Source organism: Pan paniscus, chromosome 8 (assembly GCF_029289425.2).
Source record: "Pan paniscus chromosome 8, NHGRI_mPanPan1-v2.0_pri, whole genome shotgun sequence".
NCBI lineage: Eukaryota > Metazoa > Chordata > Mammalia > Primates > Hominidae > Pan > Pan paniscus.
The window spans coordinates 45,407,705-45,422,979 of NC_073257.2; the positions used below are offsets into that span (position 1 = coordinate 45,407,705).

At 36.7% G+C, this 15,275-nt stretch overlaps 1 protein-coding gene across 1 annotated transcript in view; it reads left to right on the forward strand.

The window, feature by feature from the left end:
• The window catches only part of CCDC7 (coiled-coil domain containing 7), a 424,140-nt gene that overhangs the window by 311,572 nt on the left and 97,293 nt on the right, over positions 1–15,275 (forward strand). The window contains exon 31 of the mRNA XM_055092614.2: positions 14,866–14,973. Within this exon, the coding sequence (XP_054948589.1) occupies positions 14,866–14,973 (108 nt within the window). The remainder of the gene's footprint in view (positions 1–14,865; positions 14,974–15,275) is intronic.

Sequence of the window (15,275 nt, forward strand, 5' to 3'; positions counted from 1 at the left end):
ACTAATCATCAGGGAAATGCAAATAAAAACCATGAGTTATCATCACACACCTATTAGGATGGCTATCATCAAAAAGATAACATATGTTGGTGAGGTTATGGAGAAACAGAATCCTTACATACTGTTCAGGTGGTGAAAAACAATAGGGAGTTTCTTTAAAAAATTAAAAATAGAATTACCATATAACCCAGCAATTCCCCTTCTGGGTACATACCCAAAGGAAATGAAATAAATATCTAGTAAAGATATCTGCATCCCCGTGTCCATGTAACAGTACTCACAATAACCAAGATATGAAAACAAGGTGTCTGTCAGTGGATGTATCGATAAAGAAATTGTGGTGTTCTCATACAATGGAATAGTATTCTTCCTTTTAAAAAGGAGATACTACCATTCTCAACAACATGAATGAACCTGGAAGACATGCTAAGTGAAATAAGCCAGGCACATAAAGAAAAATTCTACATGATCTCACATATATGTTGAATCTAAAAAGTCATACTCATAGAAGTGGAAGGTAAAATGGTGGTTACCTGAGGCTGGGGGAAGGGGGACAAATGGGGAGATGTTACAAAAGGGCACAAAATTTCAGTTAGATAGGAGTATTAATTTCTGGACAGCTACTGTATAGCATGGTCATTATAGTTAATATTCTATATACTTGAAAATTGCTCAGAGAGTAGACTTTATTCTCACTATAAAAAAGGATATGTGAGGTGATAGATATATTAATTAACTTGATTTAATCATTCTGCAATGTATACATATATCAAAACACCACTCATACCCCATAAATATATACAATAAAAAGACAGAAGCAGCCTTTTCATTCCTGTCAGAAGAGATTAATCTTGCTGTGTCCGAAGAAACTATAATTGCCTCCCTTGAGATAGTTACCTTGCAAAACACTTCTGATTCTCCCCAAGACTCACCCCCACCACCCTCTTTTGCTTGTAGACCTATAATTAGACACAAGTCCCACCAGCCCCCTAAAGATGAAGTACAAAGTATGGCTCATGAGAAGGTGCACTGCATTCTGAAAAAACTACATAATTTTTCTAATTTATTTAGACAGAAATCAGGGGAATATGTTTGGGAATCAATATTGCATGTATAGGATGAAGATGAAAAGAACAAAGTTAGATCACACGAAATTTATTGATATGGTATAATTTATTTATCACTAAGCAGAGATTCATGGTTTAATGTTGCAGCATGGAGGTTAGAAAGGACTGTAACAGTCAATTTGGTTGGCTGAAAATGGACCAAAAAGTGGCCTATACTAAGTGAAGTTGAAATGCAGAATTGCCTTGGTTTACTGAAAAGGAAGGGATTCGAAGGCCTAGGAAAATTGGAATGTTAATGTGGATTTATCATTTAAGATCTGCTCACCCATCTTAGGGGGGTCCAGAGGACACACCTTTCACCACAACTGTGAGAAATGTGAAGACAGCCCCAGCATTCTCAAACAGCCCTGTGGTTGCTCTTCTCTATAGCTCAGAAATCACACTGGATGTTGCTGCTACTGAATTGGGAACCTTAAATGCAATAGGAATAATTGGGTCTCAGAGGCCAAGTGGTGGCATTTAAACATCAGAAACAACAGTGTCATGGTTACCATAATGGAAATCAAAGTAGAAATCAGAATAGTCTGACTTGAGATATCTATGGCATTGGCTAGTTGATAATTGTGTTTGTTGAAGTGACATAAATGGTCAGCCTACTAAATTCTTACATAATCTGTATAAGCAGAAGAGTTCTAGATCAAGTGGACAAAGTCTAATTTAAATAATAAAAACACAGTCATGGCCTCTCAATCAATTCCCAGACTTGATCAAGTTTACAGACCCAGGACCCCTTGAAGGAAGGGTACCTTGAGGAAGGACCTAGTATACTGCCAAAAATTTATACCTTTAATTTTTCTCCCAGCCTTCCTCAAAGGGACCTATGGCCTTTTTGCTGGGTTACTACACAACATATAAAAGGAAATAATAAGATTTTTTAGGGATTAATGGACAGTGCCTCTGAACTGACACTAATTCCAAAAGGCCAAAAATGTCATGATGGTTCACTGGAAAGGAAACTATGGAGGGCAAGTGATCAATGGGACTTTAGCACAGATCTGTCTCACAGTGGATCCAGTGGAAGCTGAACTCATCCTCTTGTCATTTCCCCAGTTCGTGAATGTATAATTTAATAAATATACTCATCAACTGGCAGAATTTTCACATTGGTTTCCTGACCTGTGGAGTAAGGACCATTATGGTAGAAGAGGCCAATTAGAAGCTACTAGAACTGATTCTACCTAGGAAAATTGTAAACCAAAAGCAATATTACATTCGCAGAGAGATTTGGAAGATTAGTGACTTCATCAAGGACTTGAAAAATGTTGGGGTTGTGATTTCAACCACATCCTTCAACTCACCTATTTGGCCTGTTCAGAAAACAGGTGGATCTCAGAAAATAACAGTGGATTATCATAAATTTAAATAGATGGTGATTCTAATTGTAGATACTGTACTAAATAATGATTTCATTGCTTGAGCAAATTAACATATCCCCTGGTAACTGGCATGGAAATATTGATCTGGAAGATTGCTTTATTTTCTGCTTTCCTATAGTGAAGAAGCAGTTTTCTTTTAGCTGGAAAGTCTAGCAATGCATCTTCACTGTCCTACCTTAAGAGTATATCAGTTCTCCCGCTCTATATCATAATTTAGTTTGCAAGGAACTTGAAAGCCTTTCTACAAGATATCATACTTGTTTATTATATTGATGATATGCTGACTGGACCTCTTGAGTAAAAAGTACTCTAGATATATTAGTAAGATATTTGCATGTCAGAAGGTGGGACATGAATCCAAAAAATTTAGGGGCCTTCTACATCATGAAATGTTTAGAAATCTAGTGGAATGGGACATGTCAAGATATTCCTTCTGAAATAAGGAAAAATTGTTGCATCTGGCCTCTCCTACTACCCAAAAAAACAGGTATAATGCCTATTTGACCTCTCTGTATATTAAGGCAATGTATTCCTCATTTGGGCATGCTACTGTGGCTCACTCACTTACTGAGTGACCTGGAAATCTGTTAGTTTTGAGTGGAACCAAGAACAAGAGAAGGTTCTGCAACAGGTACAGGGTGCTCTTCCACTTGGGAAACATGATCTTACAGATCCAATGGTGCTGGAAGTGACAGTAGCAGATAGGGATGCTCTTCAGAGCCTTCGGCGAGTTCCTATAGGTGAATCACAGTGCAGGCCCCTTGGAGCAAAGCCATCTCATTCTGTGCAAATAATTATCCTTTTTGTAAAACAGTTCTTGGCCTGCTATTGGGTGTTAGTAGAAACTGAACACTTAACCATGGACCACCAAGTTGCCAAGCAATCTGAGCTGCCCATCATGAACTGGATGTTATCTGACCCTCCAAATAGTTTGGCATGCAGGTAGTACTCCATCATCAAATAGAAGTGGTGTACATGAGACAGTGCTCAGGCAGGCCCTGAAAGCACAAGTAACATATATGATGTGGCCAAATACCTATGGTCTCCACTTCTGCTACATTACCTTCTCTCTCCCAGCCTACTCTCTTCAGTACCCCTTTCAGCAATATGAGGTTAAAACCAGGTACTGTGATTACTCGCTTGATTTTTGGTTCTTGTGATGGTGCTTTTTTCCATATTGTTAGTTGTTAAAATTTGATGTTTCTGTAAGGGGGATGAATAGTGTAGACTTCCATTCAGCCATCTTGCTCCAATTCTGCCAGGCTCTTTTCAACAACCAGATCTTGCAGGAACTAATACTAATAGAGTAACAACTCACTCATTACTGTGGAGATGGCACCAAGCCATTCATGAGAAATTTTATCCCATAGCCAACACACCTCCCACTGGGCACGTGTCCAATATTGTTGATCAAGTGTCAACATGAGATTTGGAGGGGACACGTATGCACACCATATTACTTTTCCATTAAATTTTTGTTTGGCCACTATTCTGGGGATTGTAAGAGATATGATATATTCATACTACGTTTTGCCTTTTACCTAATTTTTATACACTGGTCATGTTAAATGTGATTCTTTGTCCAAATGAGATATATTTCAGGGAGCCAAGTGGTATAAAATGTGTTTTTCTAAACTATTGATTGTATTTTCTGCTTTGGCTTCCTTTAGAAGAAATTAAAAAACCAAAATAGAACAAGTATCTATTCCTTTAAAAATTTATTTGTGAAGTGGAGGCAGAGCAAGATGGCTGAAAAGAATGCTCCAGGAGTCATCCTCCTCTCCTCCCTGCAGGAACATCAAATTGAACAACTATCCATACAAGAGAGCACTTTCATAGAACCAAAAAATCAGCTGTCTGAAGAAGGATGGGTACGAGCAAGTCCAGACTGCAAAGACTGACATAAAGACCTAAACTTTTCAATGCCCAGACATTAACAAATGTCCACAGGCATCAAGAATATATAGGAAAATATAACCTCACCAAACTGATTGAATAAGGCATCAGTAACCAGTTCTGGCAAAATGGAGATATGTGACCTCTTAGAGAATTTTAAATAGCTGTTATGAGGAAGCTGAATGATCTTCAGATAACATAGAGAAGGAATCCAGAAATTTATCAGAGAAATTTAACAAAGAGATTGAAGTAATAACTTTAAAAACACCCAGAAATTCTGGAGTTGAGAAATTCAATGGACATACACAAAAATGCATCAGAGTATCTCAACAGCAGAAGTGATCAAGTAGAAGAAAGGATTACTGACTCAAAGGCTTTTGAAAATACAGAGAAGAAAAAAATGGAAAAGAATGCAGTATGCTTACAAGATTGTATGGCTATTTAAATAACATTATTTAAATATCACAAGTATGTATTTAGTACTTGTATTTAACATTACAAGTATGGCTATTTAAATAACATTAATTCCTTTCTTTCATCAGTATTCTGTATTTTTCCTTGTAGTGGTCTTTCTCCTCCTTGGTTAAATATATTCCTAAGTATTTTATTTGTAGCTATTGTAAATGGGATTGCCTTCTTGATTTAATTCTCAGCTTGTTAAGGTATACAGAAATGCCACTAATTTTTGTACATTGATTTTGTATCCTGAAACTTTACTGAATTTGTTTATGAAATCTAAGAGTTTTGGAGAAGTCTTTAGGTTTTTCTAGATATTAGATCATATTATCAGTGAACAAAGATCATTTGACTTCCTATTGTCCTATTTTGATGCCTTTTATTTTTTTTTCTTGCCTCACAGCTCTGGGTAGGACTTCCAGTATTATGTTGAATAGGAGTGGTGAAAGTGGGCATCCTTGTTCCACTTCTTAGAAGATTGCTTTTAACTTTTGTGTGTTTAGTATGATGTTGGCTGTGGGTTTGTCATATATGGCCTTTATTATTTTGAGGTATGTTTCTTCTATACCTAGTTGATTGAAGATTTTTATCCTGAAGAAATGCTGAACTTTATCAAATGCCATTTTTAAATATGTCGAGATTATCAAAAGTGTTTTGTTTTTAATTCTCTTTTTGTGTTGAATCACTTTTATTTATTTGCATATATTGAACCATCCTTGAATCCCTGGAATAAACCCCACTTAATCATGGTATATTATATTTTTGATGTGCTATTGGATTTGGTTTGCTAGCATTTTGTTGAAGATTTTTTCAACTATAATCAGCAGAGGATTTTGGTCTGTAGTTTTTTTGTGTGTCCTTCTTCAGCTTTGGTATCAGGGTGGCTTCGTAGAATGAATTGTAGAGGATTCTCTCTTTTTATAATTTTTGGAACAGTTTCAACAGGATTGGTACCAGTTCCTCTTTGCACATTTGGTAGAATTTGGCTGTCAATCCATCTAGTTCTGAGCTTTTTTTTAATTGGGAGATTTTTATTACTAGTTCAATCTTACTACTCCTTATTGGTCTGTTCAGGATTTCTGTTTCTTCCTGGTTCAATCATGGAAGGTTGTATGTTTAGAAATTTATCCATTTCCTCTAGGTTTTTCTTTTTGTGAGCATATAGTTATTCATGTACTCTGATAATTTTTTTAAATTTCTGTGGTATCAGTTCTTATGTCTCCTTTTTCATATCTGATTATGTTTACTTGGATTTTTTTTTTTGTTAATCTAGATAGTGATTTATCGATTTTTAAAAATCTTTTCAGGGAACTGAGTTTTCATTTGGTTGATCCATTGTATTATTATTATTATTTCTTTTTGAAATTATACTTTAAGTTCTGGGATACATGTGCAGAACGTGCAGTTTTGTTACGTAGGTATACATGTGCCATGGTGGTTTGCTGCACCCATCAACCCGTCATCTACCTTAGGTATTTCTGCTAATGCTATCCCACCCCAAGCCCCCCACCCCTCAACAGGCCCCAGTGTGTGATGTTCCCCTCCCTATGTCCATGTTTTCTCATTGTTCAACTCCCACTTATGAGTGAGAACATGCAGTGTTTGGTTTTCTGCTCCTGTGTTAGTTTGCTGAGAATGATGGCTTCCAGCTTCATCCATGTCCCTGCAAAGGACATGAACTCATCCTTTTTATGTCTGCATAGTATTCCATGGTGTATATGTGCCACATTTTCTTTATCCAGTCTATCATTGATGGGCATTTGGGTTTGTTCCTAGTCTTTGCTATTGTGAATAGTGCCGCAATAAACATACATGTGCATGTGTCTTTATAGTAGAATAATTTATAATCCTTTAGGTATATACCCAGTAATGGGATTGCTGGATCAAATGGTATTTCTGGTTCTAGATCCTTGAGGAGTCACCACACTGTCTTCCACAATGGTTGAACTAATTTACATTGTATTATTTTTAAGTCTCAATTTCATTTAGTTCTGCTCTTTTCTTTGTTATTTCTTTTCTTCTGCTAGTTTTGGGTTTGGTTTGTTCTTGTGTTTCTAGATCCTTCAGGAGCAACGTTGGGTTGTTAACTTGTGATATTTATATTTATTTGATGTAGGCATTTAACGTTAACTTCTCTCTTAGCACTGCTTTTGCTGTATTCAAGAGGTTTTGGTATATTGTATCTCCATTTTCACTTGTTTCAGAAAATTTTTAAATTTCCATCTTAATTTCATTATTGACCCAAATATCATTCAGGAGCATGTTGTTTAATTTCCATGTATTTGTACAGTTTCAAGAATTCCTCTTGGAATTGATTTCTAGTTTTATTCTTTGTGGTCTGAGAAGACACTTGATAAGATTTTGATTTTATAAAATTTATCAAGATTTGTTTTGTGGCCTATTATATGGTCTGTCTTGGAGAATGTTACATGCGCTGATGAGAAGAATGTGTATTCTGAAGATCTTGAATAGAATTTACTATAGATACCCATTGCGTTTATTTGTTCTAGCATGTCATTTAAGTCCGTTGTTTCTCTGTTGACTTTTTGTCTCAGAGATCTTTTGAGTGTTATCAGTGGTCTATTGAAGTTCTACTATTATTGTTTTGCTATCTTATTTCTTATGTCTAGTAGTAATAGTTTTATGATGCTAGGAGCTCCAGTGTTTGGTACATATAAATTTAGGATTGTAATATCTGCTTGTTGAATTGATCTTTTTATCAGTATGTAGTGACCATCGTTGTCTTTTTTTCTTTTTACTGTTGTTGCTTTGAAGTATTTTGTCTGATACAAGAAGAGCTACTCTTGCTCACTTTTGGTTTCCATCTGTGTACAATACCTTTTTAATTCCCTTTTCCTTGAGTTTATATGAATCCTTCTATGTTAGGTAAGTCTACTGAAGACAGCAGAGATTTGGGTTGTGATTTTTTATCCATTCTGAATATTTTAAGTGGATCATTTAGGCCATTTACATTCAATGTTAATATTAAGATGTGAGGTACTGTTTTCTTCATCATGTTAATTGTTACCTGATTTTTCAAATTGTGTTCTTATTTTATAGGCCCTGTGAGTTTTAAGCTTTCAAGAAATTATATTTTGGTGCATATTGTGCTTTTGTTTCAAGGTTTAGAATTCCTTTTAGTATTTCTTATAGGGCTGATTTGGTAGTGACAAATTTCCTCAGCATTTGTCTGAAAATGACTTTATTTCTTCTTCATTTATAAAACTTAGTTTTGCAGGATACAAAATTCTTGGCTGACAGTTATTCTGTTTAAGGAGATTGAAACTTAGTTTTGCAGGATACAATATTCTTGGTTGACAGTCGTTCTGTTTAAGGAGGTTGAAGATAGTTTCCCAATCCCTTCTGGCTGATATGGTTTCTGCTGAGAAATCTGCTGTTAGTCTGATAGTTTTTTTCTTTTTAGGTTACCTCATGCTTTTGTCTTACTGCTTTTAGATTTCTTTCTAACTGCCCAGTGAAGTTGCCACATTCCAGGCTGCTGATGGGGCATGTCTGCAAGGTGATGTGACCTGTCCTCAAGTTTTCCAGTAGTGGGTACCAGCACCAGCTTTAATGGGGGTGGCAGGAGAGTCACATAGACTCTGTGAAAGTACTTGGTTATTGATAGCCTCAGTGTGTTGGCTTTTTTGAACACCAGTTAAGAGTAGTAATGAACTGGTCCCACAGACAGACTAAGGACCTCCTGGTTAGCAGAGTGGTGCAGGCAGTAGTGATAGCTGAGATCATGCAGCTATTTTCTTCTTCTTGGGTGCAGTGCTATTCTGCCAGGAGATACTGTAGTGGATTGTCTTGGTTGGCCTCCAGCCAGATGGCAGTGCTTCCAAATGTGGGAGTAGTAGTGGGATTTTTGCTTGCCTTATGTTGTCCAGGGTGGGGTACTCTGATTTTATAGGCAATGGGCAGGGCCATGTAGCTTTCAAGAGATTCTATCCTTTGTGTTAAGCCAGGATGTGTGGCAGGGCAAAGCCAGGTGGGAACTGGGTCTGGTGGGTTTGTACTCTGAGTCTCCCTGTGCAGGGCAAGCAGCAACCCCTGTGGGTGTTGGGGAATGGGAGTGGGTCTCAGACCACTGGGTTGATGTTCCACAGGGGAGCATTGCTGCCTCTGCTATGCAGAAGAGTTTGTGCAGGGAGTGGGGAGTAGCAGGCAGTGGTAAGCCCCACATAGTTCCCACTCATTTGGTGAGGCAGATCCACTCCCACAGTGTTCCACTGACAGCAGAAAGCTGAGTTCCAGTCAGCCTATAATCAGAACTCACAGCTACTGGGAGTCATAAACTTTCCCCAGGGAAATAGCAACCATGGCTTTTAGGCCACACTCCTCCCTGTTCACTGCAAAGCCAGGCACCCAGCTCCTGCATCCACAGCTACAACACTCAGGACTCCTGTACTCAAAGTCTGCTTTTCACTCTCCCCAACCATGGCCCTAGCCAAGAGAGTTTGTGTTATATTGTGAAACCGTGTTGGGAGCTTCTTTCAACCTGTGACCAACACCTGAACTTTTTGACTGTCCTCTGCAGGGTCCCCTGTTAAGATCAGTAAGGAATGGCTGCCCTTGGTCCACACTGGAATCTGGGAGTGCATGCAAGGATCATGCTGCTCCTACTTTTATATTCCATTATCCTCACCAAGTCAGTTCCTGCACTGGGTGAGATTAGGGCCTTCCCTGGTGATACGGACTTTCAGGATCCCTGGTGGGGGTGTGTATGCCGGAGGCAAACTTCCCACCTCTCACATTCTGGGGACTGGGAGCCCTTCACCTGACTCACAGTGTAGGCTGCAGCCTTTTGCTTCTTTCAAAGGGTCCATAGATTCCTTTGGTTTTCCTGTTCAGGTTCGGCATCACTTCTTGAAAAAAAGTTCACAGCGTCAATCTCATTATCCCATCTTCTCCTGATCTCCAGGGTTTCTGCTGAGAAATCAACTGAAAGTTGTATTAAGACTTCATTAATTTTGATATGTTTCTTTTCTCTTGCTACATTTAATATTCTGTCCTTAACTTGTTAATTTGATTATGATGTGCCTTGGTGATTACATTTTGGCTTGAATTTGACTGGTGACCTGAGCTTCCTATACCTGGATGCTGTTTTCTGTCACCATGTTTGGGATAATTTTAGTCACTATTTCCTTAAATATGCTTGCTAGGCCTTTTTCTCTCTTCTATCATTTAGCAACTCCTATTATGCTGAGGTTAGCTTATTTGATGTTGTCTCGTAATTCTGATAGGCCTTCTTCATTGTTTTTTATTCACTTTTCTTTTTGCTCCTCTAATTGTATAATTTCATATGTTCTGTCTTTGAGTTCACTGATTTTTTTTCCTGTTTAAGTCTGCTGTTAAGCTTTTTTTGAATTTTTTATTCAATTTACATATTCTTTATTTTGAGAGTTTCTCTTTGGTCTTAAAAAATTGTTTCTATTTCTTGGTTAAATTTCTAATTTTGTTCCTGAATTGTTTTCCAAATTTCATTTAGTTTTCTATCTGTATTTTTTTGTAATTCCTTTAACTTTTAAAAGAAGATTATTCTGAATTATCAGCCATTTTATAGATCTTCAATTTTTCTGAGTCCATTACTGAAGGTTTTTTTTGCTCTTTTTTGGTGGTGTCATATTTTCCTGAGTTTTTACAAGTCTTGATTTTTATGTTGATGCCTGCACATTGAGCTTTTGCAGGTGTTTTTGATAGTGTTAGGTCTTTACTGCTTAATACTAGAACTTAATCACTGGTCTGCTCTTGCTTCTGAGTCTGGGGAAGACTTATAGTGAGAACTGGAAATTAAATGGTGCACTGGAAATAAATCACTGCCCTGTTGTTTTCAAGTCTGTGGAAGACTTATAGTGAGCCCTGTAACTTAAACACTGCTCTAGAACTATGTTGCTGCCCTGCCATTGTTCTTCAATCAATTACAAAAACTATTAATATAAATAGTTTTTATTTTTAAGTGAGCATCAGAACTTAATTGCCAAACATGTTGATGTTTCCAGATCAAGAGGAGGCTTCACATGAATATGTGGATTTTGTGGGAAATCCAGCCAGGAATTTGGTCCTTCCTGTGGATTGTGTCTTCTTCAGCACTATGGGCCATCCACTTTACTCAATGTGGTATCTTCACTGATTGGAGCGCAGAACACCTACAAAAATTCACATGCCAGTCAATGCAATTAGAACCTTCCCTTTTTTTTTTTTAAACCACAGTTCATCCCAGGTGGTTCAGTCCTCCCTGCACTTTAAATGTTCCATGGGACAGGACTGGAGTGAGCTTCCTGTGAAGATTCTATAACCAGCTGGGAGATTGAACATTCACCTCCAATTTCCTCCTCCCACCCCAGGAACCATGTGTCTAGGGAAATTCTGTGAGTGGTGTTAGCCCTGCTTGCAGGAGGGGGTGACACCCTTAAAAGTGATTATTCCTCTTACCAGCATCAGATTTTCTTGATTCTGTGTGTCCAGGAAGTTTCTCCACTACTCCCTTGAGTTTTGGTGAATTCAGGATGGTATTCTTGTCTTTGAATAATTTCTAGTTGTATTTTTTTTCTAGGGGAAGTGATGCTGGGAGATCTTCTAGTCTGCCATCTTGCTTACATCACTCTGTGATTTTCCTGGTTATTTATCTTTTAGGTTTATTTGTGATTGTTACAGTTTCTGTGCTGGCTTCTCATGCTGGTTGGATTATTATTAATTTTTGAATGGGAACTTCTAAATAATAAAGTGGTTAGTGGAATTTATACATGTGGTAGATTGATGGAGGATGAGATTTTGTGGGAAATGGATAGATTCTGTCCAGGTTTGGTGTCATATTATTAAATATTTTGTTGTTGTTAAAGAAGCTATTGCAACTCACATATGTGTCTTTTGTCTGTTGCAGTTTTGCACTATCTTCCTCCCTCTATTTTTAGCCATTTTTACTGTCAGCATTCCTAACTTCTATTAGGAATCTCTGTCTCAAGCAATAGAAATGGTCCATCAGTGTGGATTCTTCTTCAACTCTCCTTTCTTAGGACCCTAAATATGATTACCACTATAAAGGCATATTAGGCATGCCTTTCAGTGATGACACTTTGGAGGAAAACCTGTGTACTGTTATAGGTTCAAGACAGCATGACTATTATCTCTTAGTATTCTCCAAAGCCTTGTGCCAGATTTCCTGACAGTACTTTTAGTATCAGGGGGCTATGGAAATTTTCTTACTTTTTTTCTTTTGTTTCTGGGAGTTTTATAGGAAAAGTGAGGGCAAAGGGGAGCTTTATTCTGCCATCTTCTTAAGGATATAAAAATAGAAAATAACCAGAGACTTTGCAAGATTATTGTATGACTTTCTGACGTTGAGTACTTTGAAGATTACTAAGAGCACAAGTTTAAATACCTATAGTAACTATCTGTTTTTAGAAAAAAACCGTAATGCTCTAGATCTCCAAAGTGATTTGGTGAGGAATAAACATATATACTATATAATCCAAAATTGCTTTTCCATGGTCCTAGATCATAGAGAGATACATTGGTGGGTAAATGATCATATTTTCGAAGGAAATATACCAGCGATTGGCTCTTAAATTGCACCCATATATTAGAATTAATCCCTTTCTAAAGACAGATACTTTTCTTGTAGTACTAGCTGAAGATTTGTCCTTCACACATGAATATATAAGTCTTAAACTATCTGCAAATATTTTGAAAATTTGAAAATTATTGTAAATATCTAGATTTCTGGCTTCTTTGGGGAATTTAGAACACCTGAGAATATCTGTCATGCATTTTTAGTGGTAAGAATAATGGTTTTTTTTTTTAATAGAACAGGTACTCTCTATTTCACCTTGCTCTTTATGCCATCCCTATCATCACCAGGCTCATTACACTCATATTACATACTCAGTCTCAGTAGACATTTGGGTTTATTAGTTGGAGAACAGATTTTGGAAACTAGAAGAATCAATTCATTCCAGGTTTTTATACTTAATAACTATGTGGCCTTCCACAATATGCGTAATATCAATAAGTTCTATTTCCCTCATCTGTTAAATGGAGATAAAATACTTATTTTCTTCAATTATTATAATGATTAAATGAGATAATACTTCAAAAGTACTTAGTATAATCGATGGCATATAGTAGCTATTTTGTATGAATTTGAAATTATTTAACATATTTGTATTCAATTGAATAATTAGTATGTTAAATTGCAAAGTAAATAAGGTTAGATGATTAGATGATTGGGAGGTAAAATATCTGTAATTAGTACTATGTACTATACTTCTGTCTCAAACAAAATGTTAGGGTTTTTTGTTGTTTTTTACTATGTGTACTTTTTTTACTTTTTCATCTATCTTAGAAGCAGCTGGTCCACAAGCAGATTAGTTACAAAGTATGTTGTGTGATGCTGAGGTCTGTGGTATGACTGAATGCATCACCCAGATAGCATAATACCCAAGAGGTCATTTTACCCCTTCTTCCTCCCCCTTTTAGTATTCCACAGTCTCTATGTCTGTGTTTACCCAGTGTTTATCTCCCACATGTAAGGGAAGAGATGCAGTATTTGGTTTTCTGTTTCTGCATTAGCTCCCTTAGGATAATGGCCTCCAGCTGCATCCATGTTGCTGCAAAAGACATGATTTTGTTCTTTTTTATTGCTGTTTATTATTCCGTGGTATATATGTACCACATTTTCTATATCCAGTTCACCATTGATGAGCACCTACGTTGATTCTGTGTCTTTGCTATTATGAATGGCACTGTGGTGAACGTATGGATGCATGTGTCCATTTGGTAGAACAATTTATTTTCCTTCAGGTATATAGCCAGGAATGGGATTGCTGAGTCAAATGGTATTTCAACTCTTGGTTCTTTGAGAAATCTCCGAACTGCTCTCCAAGTGTTTAGACTAATTTACATTCCCACATAGCCATTCTGACTGGTGTGAGATGGTATCTCATTGTGGTTTTAAATTGCATTTCTCTGATGATTAGTGATGTGGAGCATTTTTTCATATGTTTCTTGGCCACTCGTATGTCTTCTTTTGAGACGATTCTGTTTATGTCCTTTGCCCCACTTTATAATGGAGTTATTTGTTTTTTGCTCGTTGGTTTAAGTTCCTTATAGATTCTAGACCTTCGTTAGATGCATAGTTCATGGATATTTTTCTCTTATTCTATAGGTTGTCTGTCTAATCCGTTGATAGTTCCTTTTGCTGTGCAAAATATTTTTAGTTTAACTAGATCCCATTTGTCAATTTCTGTTTTTATTGCAATTGCTTTTGAAGACATAGCCATACATTCTTTGCCAAGGCTGATATTGAGAAGGGTATTTACTAGGCTTTCTTCTAGGATTGTTATAGTTTGAAGTCTTACATTTAAATCTTTAATCCTTCTTGACTAAATTTTTGTATATGATAAAAAGCAGGGGTCCAATTTCATTCTTCTGCATATGGCTTGCCAGCTATCCCAGCATCATTTATTGAGTAAGGAGTCCCTGTTGCTTATTTTTTCTGGGATTCTCAAAGATCAGATGATTGTAGGTATGTGGCTTTATTTCTGGGTTCTCTACTCTGTTCAGTTGGTCTATGTGTCTGTTTTTGTACCAATACAATGCTGTTTTGGTTACTGTAGCCCTGTAATATAGTTTCAAGTCAGGTAGTATGATGCCTTCAACTTTGTTCTTTTTGCTTAGGATTGCTTTGGCTATTAGGCTTCTTTTTGGATTCATATGAATTTTAGAATAGCTTCTCCTAAGTCTGTTAAAAATGACATTGGTAGTTTGATAGGACTCCACTGAACCTGTAAATTGCTTTGGGCAGTATGGCCGTTTAATGACATAGATTCTCTCAATCCATTAGCATGGACTGTTTTTTCATTTATTTGTGCCATATCTGCTTTCTTTCGCAGTGTTTTTGCAGTTCTTGTTGTAGAGATCTTTCACCTTCTTGGTTACATGCATTGCTAGGTGTTTCACAAAATGTTAGTTTTTTAAATCAACTACTTTGACAATCTGTTATCTTACAGTTAAAAATGAAGCAGCCTCAGAACTTCCAGATACAGCAGAAAATCTTCCAGCAGTGTACCCATCAATTAGCGACCTAATAATTCAATTTGATTTAAACAAAGTGGTCGGTAAGTACAGATTTATGTTTGGATACAGTAGAACACAATCTAAGAATTAAAATATTTCAACTGTATAGTTCTGTTAAAAAACAGGAAATTCAAAGAAAGAGTAGTCTTTCTCAACTTAAGTTCATTCTGCTCAATCAATCTACATGTCAATTAAGTGTATCTTTAAATTTCGTGTTTTTACTCCATCAGACAACATTAATTTTGTAATGTTTCATATATTTCCCTTTACCTACTCATGAAACAAAACACATATAGCCTTTCCACTACTGTGAATTTTCATAACATAAACTAGATGATATGTG